General features: G+C 37.8%; 1 protein-coding gene across 4 annotated transcripts; it reads left to right on the top strand.

Moving 5' to 3' along the window:
• Nucleotides 1-3185: 3185 nt before the first annotated feature.
• On the top strand, nucleotides 3186-17624 carry MSANTD4 (Myb/SANT DNA binding domain containing 4 with coiled-coils). Of its 4 annotated transcripts, none has more exons than XM_033204841.1 (3): nucleotides 3186-3394; nucleotides 14470-15085; nucleotides 15425-17624. In XM_033204841.1, exons 2-3 carry the CDS (start codon nucleotides 14624-14626, stop codon nucleotides 15998-16000), a joined length of 1038 nt encoding a protein of 345 aa, XP_033060732.1. In that variant the 5' UTR covers nucleotides 3186-3394; nucleotides 14470-14623; the 3' UTR covers nucleotides 16001-17624. The 4 variants fall into 4 exon arrangements, with proteins under 4 accessions (XP_033060732.1, XP_033060733.1, XP_033060734.1 ...); XM_033204842.1 differs by having other exon boundaries at nucleotides 3306-3752; XM_033204843.1 differs by having other exon boundaries at nucleotides 3357-4626.
• Nucleotides 17625-17928: the final 304 nt, after the last annotated feature.

Below are 17928 nucleotides of genomic sequence, written 5' to 3'. Positions count from 1 at the left end.
ATTCAGCCGTAAAAATGAAGGAAATTCTGCCATTTGCATCAAGAGGACGTTATACTAAGTGAAATAAGCCACATACAGAAAGACAAATACTGTATGATCTCACCTATAGGTGGAATCACAAAAACTTGAATTCTACACAGATGTAGTGGCTCACACCTGTAAGCACTTTGCGAGGCCGAGGTGGAAGGACTGCTTGAGACTGGAAGTTCTAGTCAGCCTGGGCAACACAGTGAGACCCTGTTTCAATTAAAAAAAAAAATTGCCAGATGTGGCAGTGATGCCTGGGGTCCTAGGCAAGGTGGGAAAATCACATTTGCCAAGGAGTTCTAAGCTGCAGTGAGCTGTGACCATTCCATTGCACTTCAGCCTAGACAATAGGGTCAATAGAGTAAGACTCTGTCTCTAAAAGGAAAAAAAAAAATTAGAACTCAAAGAAGTAGAGAACAGAATGGTATTGCCAGGGCTGGGGGTTGGGAAGAAACCTCCAGTTATAAAATGAGTAAGTTCTGGGAATCTGCCATACAGCATGGTGACTATAGTTAATATTATATTGTTTACTTGAAATTTTGTAAGAAAGTATATCTGAAGTGCTCTCACCCCCTACCCCGTTCCCCGCCCACACAATGGTAACTATGTGTGGTGATGGATGTATTGATTGTGGTAATCATTTAACAATGTATATGTATATCAAATCGTCATCAATATATATAATTTTTATTTGTCAATCATACCTCAATAAAGCTGGAAACAATTTAAAAACAGGTAAAATTAATTTTAATAATATATTTTTCTTAACCCAATTATGTAAAATATTATAATTTCAACTTATAGTCAATACAAAAATTATTAGTGAGATATTTACTTTTTTCATGCTAAATCTTGGAATCCTGCATATATTTTACACTTATAGCACATCTCAATTCAGTATTTTTAAATCAGAAATACTTGATCTATATTTAGATTTCAAAAAGTTTACAATCAAAAAAGTATACACATAACCCAAATTTTCCAAATATACTTAGAAGTATCTAGTAACTTGAATCAAATATCAGTTTTTAAATTAAAGTTAATTAAAATTAATACAATTAAAATTCAGTTATTTGTACTAGTCACATTCTAATGACTCATCTGTCTATCACGGTTGGACAGCATAGTTGTAAAATAAGTGTGTAAGTACCTCTGGGTCAAATCTCTAGCCTGGACTTAATATTAAGAAAAATTAAATCAGCAAACAGGTTGGTCATGTAGTACTAATAGTAAACATTATGGATTACCTTCAAACTCTTCATTGTTGGTCCATATCCACTCAGACAAGATGTAGCTGAGAGGAAATAGTGAGGGTATTTGGAAAAGATACTTCAATTAGCAAAGAGACTGAAGTTAATTGGGGAAAGCTTAGAGTTCATGATATGAAAGCAAAAGTTTGTTAATACTGATTTACCATTCTTGTCCCCATTACTGAGGTAAATAAACAGATTCAAGTGGTGGACAGGCTCTGAACAGAACTGATAAGTGTCTGGTTATAATGGGGATAACGAGTTCTCTTACTTTTTTCACTGTACTCATAAAACAAAAAACAAAAAACAAAAAAACCACCCACTACAAACAAAATCCAAAATTATAAAATACAACTTGTATTTTTCCCAAAATTACAAAAGTTTCTTTTGATCTACGTAGGCAAAAGTATAGATATGCTTCTTTGACAAGCATGTGTATGCTTACTGACAAAGTCGTAAGTAACAATCTGTAAGGTTAAACCGATCATTACATTTTAAAGAGCATATTTCATAATTACTTCCTATTTTATGGGAGAGTTCCTCCAAGAATATCCAGCAAGGATTCACCATTCGTCCAGAATATTCCATCATTTATTTACCAAATCTTTTTTTGAGTGTCTGTTACATTCTAGGCACTGCGTTATTCATAACGGTGAACAAGAAAAGCCCCACACACATAAAATATGTGTTAAAGCTGTCAGAGGAAAGGCCATGATGAGAGCTCGCTGAAGTAGGCTTGCAGATTTAGTAAATAAAAATTTTTATTTTTAAAAATTTAGCAAATAAACATATGGATACCAACTATTCCATTGGACAGATGAAAAATTATTTGCTTTTTATCTGAACTTCAAATTTAACTGAGCGTCCTATTTTTATTTGGCAAACCTACATGGAAGGGAAAGCTTGGAAGTGGAGGGAGGATGAGTGGAGATAATTCTGGAAGCCTTCCTTTAGAAAGGAATTTCTAAAATGAATGCTAGGCATAGCAGAGAAACAGGGAGGAAACACAGTAATGCCAACTGACTTCCCAGGCCACTGTAGAGTTCAGGAACTGAAAGAAGCAAAGGGAATGGGGTAAGGAAGAAGAAAAGTGGGTATGATGTTGAGAGATGAAGTTTGAGGGAAAAGTAGGTGCCTTATTTTTTCAGGTTCGATAAGGAGTTTGTACTGTATCACCAGTGGTGAGATTCCACTAAAAAACTTTAAGCAGCTCATTTTGGCTACAAGGTGAAGAATGAAATACAGTCCGGCACACAGGATGTTGGGAGACCAGTTAGGAGGCTACTGATGGAATTCAGATGAGTCCACAGAGGCCTGGACAGAGTCAGAGGAAAGAAAGATGCACCTGAACGTAAGACGGCAGAAAATAAGCAACTGCAAACTTGAATATAGAGGAGGACTAGGAGAGACGAAAGCAGAAGCACATATTTGGAGAAACAGTGAAGAATGGTAAAAAAAAAAAAAAAAAATAGTAATAATAATCAAATGTCTTCTGAGAAGTATAGCATGATAAGGACTGAGAAGTGACTCTTAGATTTAGCCATATGGAAGTCATCAGCGACCTTTGGCACGGGCAGTCTTAGAGGAATGGCTGAGGCCAATTAGGTAGCAGCCTGGTCGAGGTGATGCTGGTCTAGGAACCCGACTGAAGCAGCACACGGTTCCCACTTCTTCTTTGCCCTTTTAACAGGTGAGGGTCAAGGACAAGAGACTAGTTGTAGATGCAGCGGCCAGTGCCCCAATCAGTTGGAACAGCGCAGCAAGCGGATCACTAGGGGCCAATCCCTTCCTAGAGTCCACTTGACTGACAGAGCCGCGCACCACAGACGGAGCGCAGAGAGGGAGGTGAATCACAAGGGGGCGGAATTCCAGGGCACTAACCCGGAACCGGTTTGGGACTTGATTCCCATTGTGAGGCCAGGCCTGGGGCGGGCTCTCATCCAGAATGGCAACATCCTTCTAGCCAATGGATGAGCGTTATTAAATGAACGGCAGCCACGTCAGCCAATGGGTGGCAGGAGATGGGCGGGCGCAGTCAGTGGGCGGGGGATCAAAGAAGCATCTTCTTTCCAACCCCCTCTTGGGGCGACGGTGGGGAGGTGCTGCCGGGGTCGCAGGTGAGCGGTTCTGTGCCTGAGGAGGCGGCCAGGGAAGCGGTGGCTCCGTGACCAGTGGGTGCCTTCGCAGTGGGGAGGGTCCCGGAGGGGTCAGCGGCAAGTGGCCGCAACGCTTGCTGCTGGGTTTGGTCCGAGGGCTGCGGCGTAGCGGGACTGCACGCTCGGGAGAAGCGCCACGCGCGTCTGTCGCCTGACCGGGGAGGCTGGGGAGGGCCCAGGCCACGGAAACAAGATTACAGAAGTTTCTGGGCACTCAGTCGGGACTCTCATTTAATATCCAGAGAGGAAATCTTCCAGGTTGCCCCGACTTCCACCGGAACTCCTACCAGCAGCAACCGTATCATTGTGGCCGAGGCAGGTGCGCGCCCCTGCTCCCCTGGGTGGCTTTCCGGGAGCCCAGTCTAACTTGATTCTTCCCAGGGGCTGTTTTTGGACGGTCCCAAAGGAGCAGCGGGAGGGAGGTGAAAGATACTTGGATAACCGTCGACCCTGAAGTAAACTTGTTATGTACCTACCACGAGTTTTAGAGAAGAACATCCTTTTTGGCAGGGAAGTGAATCCCCTATAAGAATATAGGGGAGGGGAAAGTCACACTTTAAAGAGAATTGGGGTAGGGGTTGATATTGTAGATTTGTGATGCTTTTCTTCTTGAACTGCTTAGCTAATTTACCCTCAATTTTTTTTTGATCCGTAACTTACCGTCTGGTTTTTCTCAGACTTCTTAATTCTGTCTTATCATGAAGTATCTAGGAACTTCATTCTCAAGTTTTAGTGCTTGTAAAAAGTTGCCTGCTTATATTACGCCATTGGCAGTACGTCATCTTCACAAGGATTACGTAAATGAACTACATCTCATTTCTATTTCCAACCAGTAAAGAACGATTGTGAAATGGGATTTTAGAAAATGGCTGTTCTCTGTGATTGGGCCTGGAAGGTTTGTAAGTTTTAGAGACTGCAGCTGTTGAATCCTTTCTGCTATAAGAGTGACGACAGCCAATACAAAAGGGATAGTGTTTGACATCTAAAATGACATATTTTCACATTTTTTGAGGTGTTATACCCCCAGCACCAAAAATAGTGCCTGGCACACAGTAGGAGCTCAATAAGTATTTTTTGAGAAAATTACTGGGGAATGAATGGATGATAGAAACCCCAGGCTTCTGTTACTTGGATACCAACATATAAAGGAGAGGACAGAAAGACAAACATTTCTGAAAATGGCTTTTATCCAGGTAAGCATATCTAGAGAACTTCAGCAACTCCAGATGCATCAATGCTGGCACTTTCTTGCACTTAATCAGAAAATATCAAGGTTTTAGAAGAAGATTTTCACGCAAGCCAAAACTGGATATCTAAGGTGCATCCCAATATCAATTTCAGTCAGGTTAAAAATGTATTAAAGCCTGTTTTATTAAATGAAATAGTTCATCAGTTCAGAATAGGTCAGTTAGGGACAACGGGATACCACTTTGTAAGTGAGAGGTATGGAGTTAGGAATTGTTGGTTAAAAATAGGCCCTGCCAATAGCAACAGCTGCTGCCAAATTTTAAAAATATATTGACTCAGTGGTACTTCAAAAGGACTGCTATTTCTACCATGTACCAATACATTTACAATAGTGCAATTTCTAAATTGATCTCAAATTCTAAGAGCAAAATCTTGTGGATATCTGCATAAATTTGGATTCTCTTGACAACTTCAATTGTTTTTATTATATACCTATATTGATTATATATTTATATGTTACTACAGTGACAGTTGTTCCATATTAATGGTAGCCTGCTTGAATTTCAAAAAAACTTTCACAGATATATTTGTCTCTTTCAGTTCATTTTTTTAGCAAAGAATAGGTCTTACTAAGCCAGAATTTGCTTAGTAAGATTTCTCTCTCACACCATCCTAATTTTCCAGTTTTAATTCCTGATACTTCTTTCTTTTATTTCTGTCCTTCATTAGTCTGTTTTCTAAGACCCAAATCAAATGCTAATTCCGACTCAAAACCTTCCTTGATCCCATCAAAGATTTGTCTTTCTTATGAATATCCAGAGTATTTTGTTAATATTTCTGTATTGTAGTTTTTGTATATTTGCATTATTCATCCAGTGAAGAAATATTTGTTAATTACGTTCAGATACTGTACTGGGCAATGGATAATAGCTGACATTTGTGGGCTTACTATATCGTAGGCATCACAAGCTTCTTAATCGGATTATCTCTTTTAATCTTCAAAGCATCATGAGTATTAGTCTTATTATTTTTCCCATTTAAAGATGAAGAAACGAGTTTAAGAGGTTAAGTAATTTGCTGGAGATCACAGAGCTAGTTAAGTGGTGGAATTGGCATACAATCTTAGGTAGTCTGTATTACAGCCTTCAGGTTACAGACTTCATTACAATTTGTTTACGTACTTTTTTATGCATCTATGTTTTACAGGTTTTACTAAGTTGTAAATTATTTGATAGCAGGAATAATATATTCATATCTGATCCCTTATTGTTCCTAATGTAAATCAGTGGTGTAATGAAGCTGATAGTGGAAGCACATAGGGAGGACATCAGACTTAGATGAATGGCAACAGTGAAGAGGTCCCGGAACAGAAGACATTTAAACCGAGTGCTAAAGGATAAGTAGGCATTGGCCTGATGAAAAGGCAGACACCATGGAATTTGGGAAGATGACCGGGGGAAATATATGTGTGATAGTCCAAGGTCAGGGACCATGATGGCTTGAGCTGTGCTGTCCAGTATGGTAGCCAGTAGCCTTACATTACTGAATGTAAAATATCTCAATAATTGTTTATATTGATTACGTTTCAAAATAACATTTTGGATATATTTGGTTAAATAAAATACTCAGTTTTACCTGTTTCTTTTTACTGCTTTAATGTGACTACTTGGGGATTTAAAATTACATATAGGGCTCTTATATTTCTACTGGACAGCACTGATCTAGAATTTAGAGGGATTTCAAAATGACCGGTATTGTGTTTGTGTGCCACCTACTTGTGAGTACACGTTTGATGGGGAAGGTGGATTGGGAAAGTAGGTTGGGAGTCGGTATTGGAGGTGATGGATAAGACCAGAAAAGGTAGATAGGAAAGTGTAAAGGTAGGGTTCAGACAGGGTTTACAATAGGAAGAGAGGAAGAGCAAGGGGAGTAAACTTACCTCTTAAGTGCAATGGAAAGCCTTGAAAGGTTTTAAACACTCAGTATATATCTGTTGAATGAGACAGTATCCTAATGACTTCATCTAATAATGCATGTTCCTGATTTATACTCCTAATTCAGTCATACTTTTTCTTAATGAAGTTATGGATAGGTGTCTAAAGACGTTCTACTTAGAAGAAAATTTGGTTTTCAAGACAACCATCCTTTTCTTCTTAAGTCTAAATCATCTAAGCTTGTATTCATTCCTTTGATGTGTTTCCAACAAATAGAAGTGTGAATTGGTCCTTACAACTAGCATATTATTCTTGCATTTGACATAACATTCTCTTAGGCATATTTTTTCATAAATAAACCAGCTTTGTCTGTATTATAAGTCTTTTGTGGCAGATGAGGTCTTTTTTTTTAATAATCTCTGAAAGGAAATTTCTTAGCTACACCATTTGCTCTCTGCCTTGCCTTTCTGTACATATTGGAGCAAGTAAACTCTTAACATTGATTCTGTATTTGGGTGGTTCTCAATCCTGGCTGCAAATGAGAAGCACTTGGAGAGCTTTTAAACTCTGAATTCTTGGCCCTTTTCCAAAGATTGTTTTAATTGGTCAGAGATGGGAACTGGTTATAGGTATTTTTAAAAGCTCTTTAGGTTATTTTGATGTGCTATAGACCTACACTTTTCAGTAGATTAGCTACTGAATACATGTTCTATTGAGTTCTTGAAGTGTGGCTAATACAAAAGGAGATGTGTTGTAACTGTAAAGTACACATTGTATTCTAATGACAGCAAAAGAGAACAATGGAAAATTTCTCATTGATAATTTTTATATTATTGCATATTGAAATAATATATTGACTATACAGCATATGGAGTGAAATAAAAGCTGTTAATATTAATCACCTTTTCATTTCATATTTACTTAACTGGGATCACTAGGAAATTTTAAATTACATGTGTAGATTACATTGTATTTCTACTGAACAGTGCCTCTCTAGCCTAGACTGTTACTACTCAAGATGCCGTCCGAGGACATCATTTGTCAAAAATGTAGACTCCCAGTCCCCACTGCAGACCTGAATCAAAATCTGCATTTTAACAGAGTCCCCAGTTGATTCATATACATGGTATAGTTGGAGAGACACAACTCTGGCAACATCTAAATAATTTTTTTCAATTGTATAATTTTTCTTCGTTTCTTATTATTTTTCACTGTGGATTCCAACTTTGGCTCTTCATTCATCCTTTAGAATCATTCATATGCAGGTTATTTCTCTCTTTTCAATAAATTCTCTTTAATTTTTTTATCGCTTAACATTTTCAACAGACAGCTTTTTAACGTATGTGATGGAATTAGTATGTATTCATGTAATACGTATAATTTATCCATAAATATTTACATACTATTATAAACATGATTTTTCTGGAAAGAATTTCAAGAAATTACTGATAGTAGTTACATTGGTGGTAGAAATTTTTCACTTCATTGTGAATTTACATTCTTATTTAGATTTTCTGTGTGTATATTTGGCTGTTTTAAAAAAATATGGGACTTTAAATAATGTAGTTCTCTATAATAAAAATTTCTCATAAGTAGATTTTTAATGCAATGTTGACGACCTCAAAGTAAAATGAAATAAATGTGCTGTGGGCTAAGAAACAGCCATATGGCTGAGACAGAAATGACCATGCACATGATCCCCAGATTGGTGGTAGACAGAGTTAATGAACCTGTTGTAGAGCATAGGATGTTCTGTGTCTGCGAATGTTCCCAAGTTGATCTGTGAACATGTATGTACACACACAGACAGATGCATGTCCTTTGCCAATTTTGTTGGCTTGCGTCAACTATAGCATCTACATGGGGATTATGGGCTAAGACATCCATACTCTAACATGACATTTATTGCATATATTCCATTATGTGACTTAATAGTTGATTCATCCAGTCCCCTTTTGATAAACATTTCTATTTTTACCATGCTTTTACCTTAAAAATGTGATAGTGATTTTTAAATGGCTCAAAAGGCTATGTAAATGCCCTGAGACATTCTGTGTATTTTGTATCTTTATCACATGTAGGCATTTGATTTGGTGGAATATATCTTTGGCTCTCTGTTCTGTTTTTGAGGACATCAAATGTGCTGATTTTATTTTTTTTGATGTCCTTGATAACCTTTTTACGGTTGGTCAATATGCCTGACTAGCAATATAGCCTGTTAACTGAAGATTTTTCTTCAGAATTTTGAATAACCTGTTAACTGTTTCATTGTTTAGTGTAGTTACAGGGTGGACATCTGTTCTTCACTTACAAGCTAACTGCTTCTTGCCTATGTTGACTTGCTTCTGTTTTCTTATAAGCATATGTTTTGTGTGCCTATGGAAACTTCAGTTTTCCTGGCTTACTTTCCTTGAAATAGTTTCTGTTTCTCTTTCTATACCCTTTCCCATCCCTTTATCATTTTCTTGTTTTGGGTTCATATTTTTACCTCCTCCTATTTGTTACTCACAGTGCCAGGTATTGAAGATACTGTTTTTAGAGCAGATGGGCTACTGTCTCCTAGGTCCTTAGAGGTGGGGCAAATTGTAGAAGGAAACAGCCAAGTTTTGACCAAAAATTCTTTCACTTGTCCTGCAACATAGGCTACTAAGAAGCAGCATATTGGGGCTGGTTTAATGATGTGTATAAATCAGTTTGCTTCAGTTTTTTATATTGTGGCTTATAAACATGGTACCTCATGAATATTTTCAGTCACCTCTAGAGGAAAGCTGAATGCTTGCCCACCCTATTGGATAATTTGAATTACATAGGAATGTTACGCCAGAGTATTAATTAAATGTGATCCTCTAAAATTACAAGCGTTTTAGGCTGAGCATGGTGGTTCACACCTGTAATCCTAGCACTTTAGGAGGCTAAGGCAGGAGGATCACCTGAGTCAAAGAGTTCAAGACCAGTCTGGACAACGTAGCAAGACCTTGTCTATATAAAAACTTTAAAAATTAGTTGTACATGGTGGTACACCTGCCTTGCTACTCAGGAAGCTGAGGCGGGAAGATCATTGGGTCTCAGGAGTTTGAGGGTGCACTGAATTATGATTGAGCCACTGTACTCCAGTCTGGGGAACAGAGTGAGATCCTATCTCTAAAAATAAAATTATAAGCATTCTACAGTGTTCACTAAACTGCCTTGGGATCAGATGTTAAAACATTTCACTTTCTTTTATTTATTAGATAATATTTGATACATGCAAAAATAATATAGCTGGAGTGTTCTAATGAAAAGCTCCCTGCCCATTCAAAACAAAAAGTTCTAATTTGACAATTCTGTAGTATTAGTAAGTGCCGTGTTGGCCAATTTTTAGCTCCTAACATGACATGGCTGAATGTGGAGGTGGAAAGTGATGTCCCCAATTGATTCTTGAAAACTCTCATGGGTAAGCTCCACCACACTCCTAATGTAAGTGTATATGTTATGAAGCATAATAATAAAGACCCATGGACCTATCCCTCAACTTAGGAACTAGAACAATTCCAGTATTATTGTGACCTTTCTGTTTCCTTTTGTCAAAGTTATTTAAATATTCTGCCTTTGATGTGGCAAATACGTAATAGTGCTTAATGTGCACCAGGAACTGTTCTCTTTATTTGACTAAGTCCTTTAATCCTTATAGTATTTATATGAAGTAATGTTATTTTATCATTTTACAAATAAAATTATGCATAGGGAAGTTAAGTAACTGAGGCCACACAGCTAGGAATTGCCAGAGCCAGGACTCTAACCTGGGTGGTCTGACTCCAGAATCTGTGCTCATTACTACACACACTACCTCTTTTGATGTTACCATTTATAGATAACCTTTGCTTATATTATTTGCTTATATTCTAGAGGATAAAAGGTTTACATTTGACTGTAAGGGGAGTATATCTCTAGGGCAGTATCAAGAGTGCTGCTGTTGATTATACATTCCAGTTTTGTGGATTTCAATTTTATCATTAAATTTCTCTTGAGAAATTTTGAAAGTCTGTAAGTCTACTTTAGAAATAGTTGTCTTGCAGTCTTCTTTTTTTTTGTTTTTGTATACTTTGCCCTTTTATATGGGTATGTGAAATTGACAGCGATTTCTTGAGAGTTCATTTCAGCTGTTTTGAATTTTTAGTTCTCTGACCTCTATTTCAGCAGCAAGTGGCAGTTCAGGAGATGGTTATTCCACATGAGTGATTGGAAACAAAAATGTGGTGATGGGCATATTTTTGGTGATATTATTAGACACGTACAAAGTCAGCTGAACAAAGAATACCGAGAGCTTGAAAAGGAAAAATGCATAAAGGTTTAATGCAATGATGATAAGAAATGTGTTGTTATTAAAGTTTAAAAATAAGGTATTAGCATCCACTTTTCAGTCTAAAAGAGAAAAGATGATAGAAAAGATGGGCGTTTTCTTATTCAATTTAGCCTTGCTTAATTGCTATATTTTTGCCTCAGTAGAAGATGCTGTTTATATTGTGAATTACAGTAGAACTATTTTTCACACTAATGGAAAGTTTAAATTGGCAGACAGAGTAAGAGAAAAGAAACCATGTGTTAAAAGGTAAACTGAGACATGATAACTTTTAACAAGTTTATTTGAGCAAATAGTGATTCTTGAATCAGGCAGCTCCAAACCAGAAGTGGTCTGGGAGCTCTGCAGTGGAAATGCAAGGCAGGAAGGCTTTATAGGACTAACAGAAGTAAAGCAAAGAAAATAGTTGATTGGTTACAGTTATAAGGTTGTCTAAGTTGATCTATCCTGCTGGAAGGTCCCTAGTTACGTAAGTTAGTTGACGGCTTCTGATTGCTTAGTCTTAAGTTTCTTTTTTTAAAAAAATATAAGAATTTACCAAAAATATAGCCCAAGTTAAGTGTTGCATATGTTTGCAAATCCAGCAAAATTAAAGTCACTTACGAGGCCTAACTGGTTTTGTCTGCTCAGGGATTCTTCAGGCCAGGTCTCTGTTCTAATTTACTTTAACAGGAGGTAGAGGAAATGTAACCGATTGAAGCTTTGAGGAACTTTTCTGCCAATATAAAGAATTTTATCTGGACCTTCCACACAGATAAGAATCTCCTTTTGAAAATCTTTTACTAAATGACATCTCAAAACTTACCTTAGCAACACTTTGTTGTTGTTTTTTGAGACAAAGTCTTGCTCTTTCGCCCAGGCTGGAGTGCAGTGGCATGATCTCGGCTCACTGCAGCCTCTGCCTCCTGGGTTTAAGTGATTCTCGTGCCTCAGCCTCCTGAGTAGCTGGGATTATAGGTGTGCACCATGATGCCCGGCTAATTTTTTGTATTTTTAGTAGAGACGGGGTTTCACCATGTTGCCCAGGCTGGTCTTGAACTTCTGAGAGCTCAGGCAGTCCGCCCGTCTCGGCCTCCCAAAGTGCTAGTATTACAGGCATGAGCCACTGCGCCTGGCCAGCAACACATTTTTAAGGTTTAGCTACCACAAGCTGTTAATAAAGTCGAAGTAGACGTGACGTGAGGGAACCTGGTTGTAATAAGTCTTGCCATTTAATAGGCTGTGTTGAGGGCAAATTAACCTCTCTGGATCTTGTTTTATAAATAGAAAGGCTGGTATCTCCCATATAATGACATGGTGGAATTTAAATGACAGGACTTGGAACTTCATGGATATTTTGATACTTTTTTTCATATTGACAGTAAAAGTTTAAGGTCAAACAGTGATAGGGCTGGAAGGGATCTTGGTAATGTCATCCCATTTCACATTTTATAGGGGAGGAAGTCAGCTCTGTAGCAGTTATCAGTGAGTGAATTTGAAGTCAGACAGCATGGTCTGTGTAAGGTACCCCTAACTCTTTCTGAGCCCTGTTTCCCCTTACATCTTTTAAAATCTCTTTTCCAAGTCAAAATGCTTTTTTGACATCTATCCCACTTCTCCTCAGTTAAATCAATATTAATAAACCAATATGTACTATACTGTGTGAGACACTGGGACCTTTTTGGTAGATGACCTCATTTTCTGTCGCTATGAGAAAATCGAGTCCCTGACTCACTCAGCATCTGTTCCAGCCTCCTAGTATGCTTTCCAGTAATGCAAAGGCTAGCTAGCACAAAAAACTACACTTCCCCAACCCATTGCGGTGAGGATTGTGGATATGCTTTAGATTCCACCATATGCACTTATGTAAGGCCTGAATTCAAGGTAGGTAAGAGAGTCAGGCATGTGTAGCATCTGTTCTACTAGTGTGGGTCTAGCACAGAGGGTTTCAAAGAGTTATCTTTGAGTTAGAGTTATCTGGAGAGTTTGTTGAAACACAGATTGCTAGGTCCCACTTTCAGAGTTCCCGGTCTGGAGAGGAGCCTAAAAAGTTTGCATGTCTGACAAGTTTCAGGTATACCTTCTTTGACAGTCTGACAACCTGAGAGTCTGAAAATTGGAGAAACACTGTCTCGTTTCTAGAAGAAGCACTTACAAGAGAGGATCTTTTCCACTCAAAATCTGTATACAGATATTGCCACATGGATATTGTAAAATTTATTTAATAGAGACTCCAAGTATAGATACTTTCCTATATTGTGATCTTCAACTCTACAATTAAAGCGGCCCAGAAGAATACAAAGTACTGCTGAGAAATTCTCCAAAGAAAGGCACAGAATTAAGAGCCTTAATTAGAAACAAAAATATAGTCCAGCCTGGTTTTGTTTGATGTTAGGGGCTTTTGTTTAGGTGGTTTAAGGGAGGGGAGGATAGGGTGAGGAGCGGAATTACAAGGGCAAATCATGCAATGTGCCCCAGTCATTGAAAGGTTTAGGAATCTAAAAAAAATTTTTGGTGATCTTTTCCTTTTTATTTTTGGTGATCATTTTCTTTTGTTGATCTTTTTTGGTGATCTTTTTACTTACATGATTAATTAGGTGGGATGGCTGGGTAAAATCCTTGCCATTTTTTGGTTACCCCTTTAATTTTGTCATACTCCTACAATACCTTCATTGTTTCAGGAAATTATATTCCAAATTTAGGGTTTCTATGTTGGTTTATTAACCTTAAAATGAGTTTGAATTTGTGAAGTAGTAAAATGTAGGTAGTTGGCAGTTGACATTTATTTGATCAGATTACATTGTCTCAAATTGTGAGTTTTATTGATTTTGCAGCTCAGCCTTTCAGTTTCCTCTAAAATTATTCTGCAAAGTGTACTTTTTCTTTTAGATATCTCGAACTAATGATTATTTTGGCAAATCGACCCTTTCATTCATTCAAAACATATTCATGGTGTGCTTGCCATGTGCCAGAATCTCTGCTAGTCTCTGGGGAGATGATGGCCAGTGGAAACATCCCTGCCCTTGTGAAACTTGGCAGTGAACTGGGGAAAGGGACAGACTCTGAGCTGTATGTTAGCACAAGTATAAAATTCAGTCTAGGAAAAGTACTGCAAATTTTATGCTGAAGTAATTTGATTTGTCAGGAAAGGCTTCCCTGATAAATGAATACTTAATCTGCAAGCTAAAGGATGAAGAGGAATTAAGTAGACCAAGAAGGGAGTAATCTATTTTCCAGTCAGTTGGAACAGTGTGGACAAAGGCCCTGAACCAAGAAAGAGCTTGACAGGAATTGATGGCTGAAAGATGGCCAGTGCAATTGGAGGAGAGAGGGAGAATTTGTGGGAGAAGGAGCTGAAGCAGTAGGAAGGGAGTCAGGAGTGAATACTGGCAACTGGTTGGGAACCTTTGCAGCACTCCAATGGGGAGAAGGTTGCAATTTGAACTATGTTGGTACTGGCAAAGATAAAGTACACAATTTTAAGCTGTATTTAGAGGGTTGTTTTCTGTTTCTCTTAAAAATTATATAGTTCATTAGTTTGAAGTATGTTGTAGAAGTTGCAGATAGGTTGATTGCTTGTACTTTTTTCCTTTTAGGGATTATCCAGACTGCCTCTGCCACTAGATGAATGGAAGACAATGATTTGAATTAAGTGCCAGCAAAGAATTATCCTTGGTTTTTGTGCTTTGCAGCATTCCTCAAATTGTTTTCACATCTTCTCTTATTATAAAAACTGCATTGAAGTTAAAAATGAAGCAGTTGAAAAGAAAAAGGAAAAGCAATTTTAGTGTTCAAGAAACTCAGACCCTTTTGAAAGAAATTACAAAAAGGAAAGAAGTCATTTTTTCCAAACAGCTCAATACAACAATTAACGTGATGAAGCGAATGGCTTGGGAAGAGATTGCACAGTGTGTGAATGCTGTAGGAGAAGGAGAACAGAGGACAGGGACAGAGGTGAAAAGAAGGTACCTTGACTGGCGAGCACTTATGAAGAGAAAGAGGATGAAGGCCAACATTAAGCTGGTCGGTTCGGGATTTCCCCTTCCCTCCTCTGATTTAGATGACTCTCTCACTGAAGAGATAGATGAAAAGATTGGATTCCGAAATGATGCAAATTTTGACTGGCAGAATGTGGCAGATTTCAGGGATGCAGGTGGATCCTTAACTGAGGTCAAGGTGGAAGAGGAAGAAAGGGATCCGCAGAGTCCTGAAGTGAGTATTAGCCTCTGTACCCCTTTTAATCTTTTCAATTCTGATGTGGGAGATTATTGTTCAGGAACTGTTAACTCCTTCCCAGATTTTCAAGCTTATTTAAAAATAGTACATAACAAGTCATTCTGCTTTTCTCTTTACATCATTAATACTTTTCTTCCCACCTAAATATAATTACCTAGGTTATGTGTATTACAGACATCAAGTAATTCAGTGTAAATGGTATTCAGAATTCAAATTATTTTCCCCAAACAATGCTGAAAGCTTTTAAGAAATATTTAGACAAATTGCCACAAAGTAGCAGTCAATACTGAAAATTGCTTTTCTCTTTGCTCTTAGTTTGAAATTGAGGAGGAGGAAGAAATGTTGTCATCTGTCATACCAGATTCCAGGAGAGAAAATGAACTTCCCGATTTCCCCCACATTGATGAGTTTTTTACCCTTAACTCAACACCATCTAGATCTGCATATGATGAGCCTCATTTGCTTGTAAATATTGAGAAACAGAAACTAGAGTTAGAAAAACGACGACTGGATATTGAGGCTGAAAGACTGCAGGTAGAAAAGGAACGCCTACAAATCGAGAAAGAGAGGCTGCGGCATTTAGACATGGAGCATGAGCGGCTTCAGCTGGAGAAGGAGCGGCTGCAGATTGAAAGAGAGAAGTTGAGGTTACAGATAGTCAATTCAGAGAAACCGTCCTTGGAAAATGAACTTGGTCAAGGAGAAAAATCCATGCTTCAACCACAGGACATAGAAACAGAGAAGTTAAAACTTGAACGAGAACGCTTGCAACTGGAAAAGGATAGACTGCAGTTTTTGAAATTTGAATCTGAGAAACTGCAGATTGAAAAGGAACGCTTACAAGTAGAGAAAGACAGACTTCGAATTCAGAAAGAAGGACACTTGCAGTGATTTTTCCAGGCTTCCATTTAGCAAATGTTTGAAAATTGTAGATTTTTCTCATATCAGGTGATATAATGATGGTTGCTGGATTAGCTGTGGTTTCTTTTCTCGTCTAATATCAGTGTTCAGTAGGAAAAAGTTATATGTAGATAACTGTATGCCTAAGTAGTATATAAAAACTGTGTCCTAGCGTAAACAGTATAGCAGAAATGTACTGTGCTGGATTCTTTACCTTATAATATTATATAGCGTCTTGTATTGTCTGTGTACCCAGAGTTTACAATTATGTCTATATAAAATTCTAGCCCAGAAGTTCTCAGTTGGGGTAGATTTTGGCCTTCAGAAGACCAATTTGGTGATGTCTGGAGACATGTTTGGTTGTCAAAACTGGGGTAGGGAGAAGATTGCTACTGTGCAGTGCATACCTCCTCAACCCCCACACACACTCAGTAAAGAATTTCCTGACCCAAAATATCATTAGTCCTGAGGTTGAGAAACCCTGTCCTAGCCTAACTGTGTACCTCTATAGCTATGTTTTATAGTTTTAGAATATTAAAACCTCAGATATTTATGTGGGTAGGTACTTAAATGGCCAAAAACTTTAACTCTGAAATGTTAATGTGTAGTATATTGAATATAGGAAGTGATGAAGATTATAGGTATTTTATTTCCATGTTTCCATCTATAAATAGCCTTCTCAGATTCAGAAAACAATACAGGGAACATCAGAGATTATCTAAAGTGGGTCACTTTGAAACGAATTCTTTATCTCACCATTAATGCTTTAGAAGCAAGACACAATTTTAAAGCTTTAGTTCCTTTTCTTTCAGTCATTGTCTTAGTTTGGGTACGAAAATTGTCATTTCAGTAACGTACTGAGATCTTATAAGTGGATAGTTGAAGCTAGTAAAAATGATACCAATATAAAAATGGTATTTGTAGTCCATGAGTTTGAACCCAATAACTGATTATTTGACTTTTAAAATAAGTAATAGCAGCCATTTGGGAGTGGGCGGCGGGTGGGGGAAGATGTACTCTGTATCAAATAATTATGATGATGTTGAAGTAATGATAGTAGCTATGTATTATGGATTGGAGAAGCACTTATTACACTATCTAACTCAGTATGTAGAACAATTCTTGAGAGTTGTATCTGTCGTTATTCCTGAATCTGAAGCCCAGAGAAGTCACACAGAGTAAATGGCTGATCTTTTATATTGTAGTGTATTGTGTCCTTCCCCCTTCCCTGAGGAACAAAGTATGTATCTTTAGTCTCTTGGATATTTATTCTGAGACCAAGGGCTTGCTTGACCTGATGATTTTCCTTCAGCTCTCTGAAGGTGCGTTTTCCACAATCCAAGTGATTCTGATGCACACTAAAGTTGAGAATCTCTGCACTAGATCACTTTGTATTTTCTGATTTTCAAGGTTGATATGTAGCTTTAACACAACTCTTCTTTGACAGTTATTACCTTGATTCTGCATTTGTTCCTTGTAAGAATGGCTGGAAACTGTGTGTTGACATTTGAGGATGGGTATGTAAGGAAAAAATATACTTCTGTTTACTTACTCTGACTTTGAAATAGTGTTATTTTTCTATATCTGAAATAAATGCTTCTACCGTAGAAATAAATTTGCCTATACCATCCGAGAATTTGTAATTGCAAATGATACTTAGTGCTCTAAGGGTAGAGGTTATCAAGCTTAGAAGAGAGCCCTATCACAGTCAATGAGGACAGAGGCCTAACATTTTGGCTGGACATTGAGCCATGTATGCTGCATACGTTATTTGCTCCTCAAAAGAACCCTTGAGATCTAACTCATGTGATATGGTTTAGCTGTGTCCCCACCCAAATCTCGTCTTGAATTGTAGCTCCCATAATTCCCATGTGTTGTAGGAGGGACCCAGTGGAAGATAATTGAATCATGGGAGCAGT

The sequence above is a fragment of the Trachypithecus francoisi genome, unplaced genomic scaffold, assembly GCF_009764315.1.
Source record: "Trachypithecus francoisi isolate TF-2019V2 unplaced genomic scaffold, Tfra_2.0 Lachesis_group8, whole genome shotgun sequence".
In the NCBI taxonomy this organism is placed as follows: domain Eukaryota; kingdom Metazoa; phylum Chordata; class Mammalia; order Primates; family Cercopithecidae; genus Trachypithecus; species Trachypithecus francoisi.
Note: the sequence above shows the minus strand (reverse complement) of the source record. Positions and strands in the feature narration are given on the sequence as shown.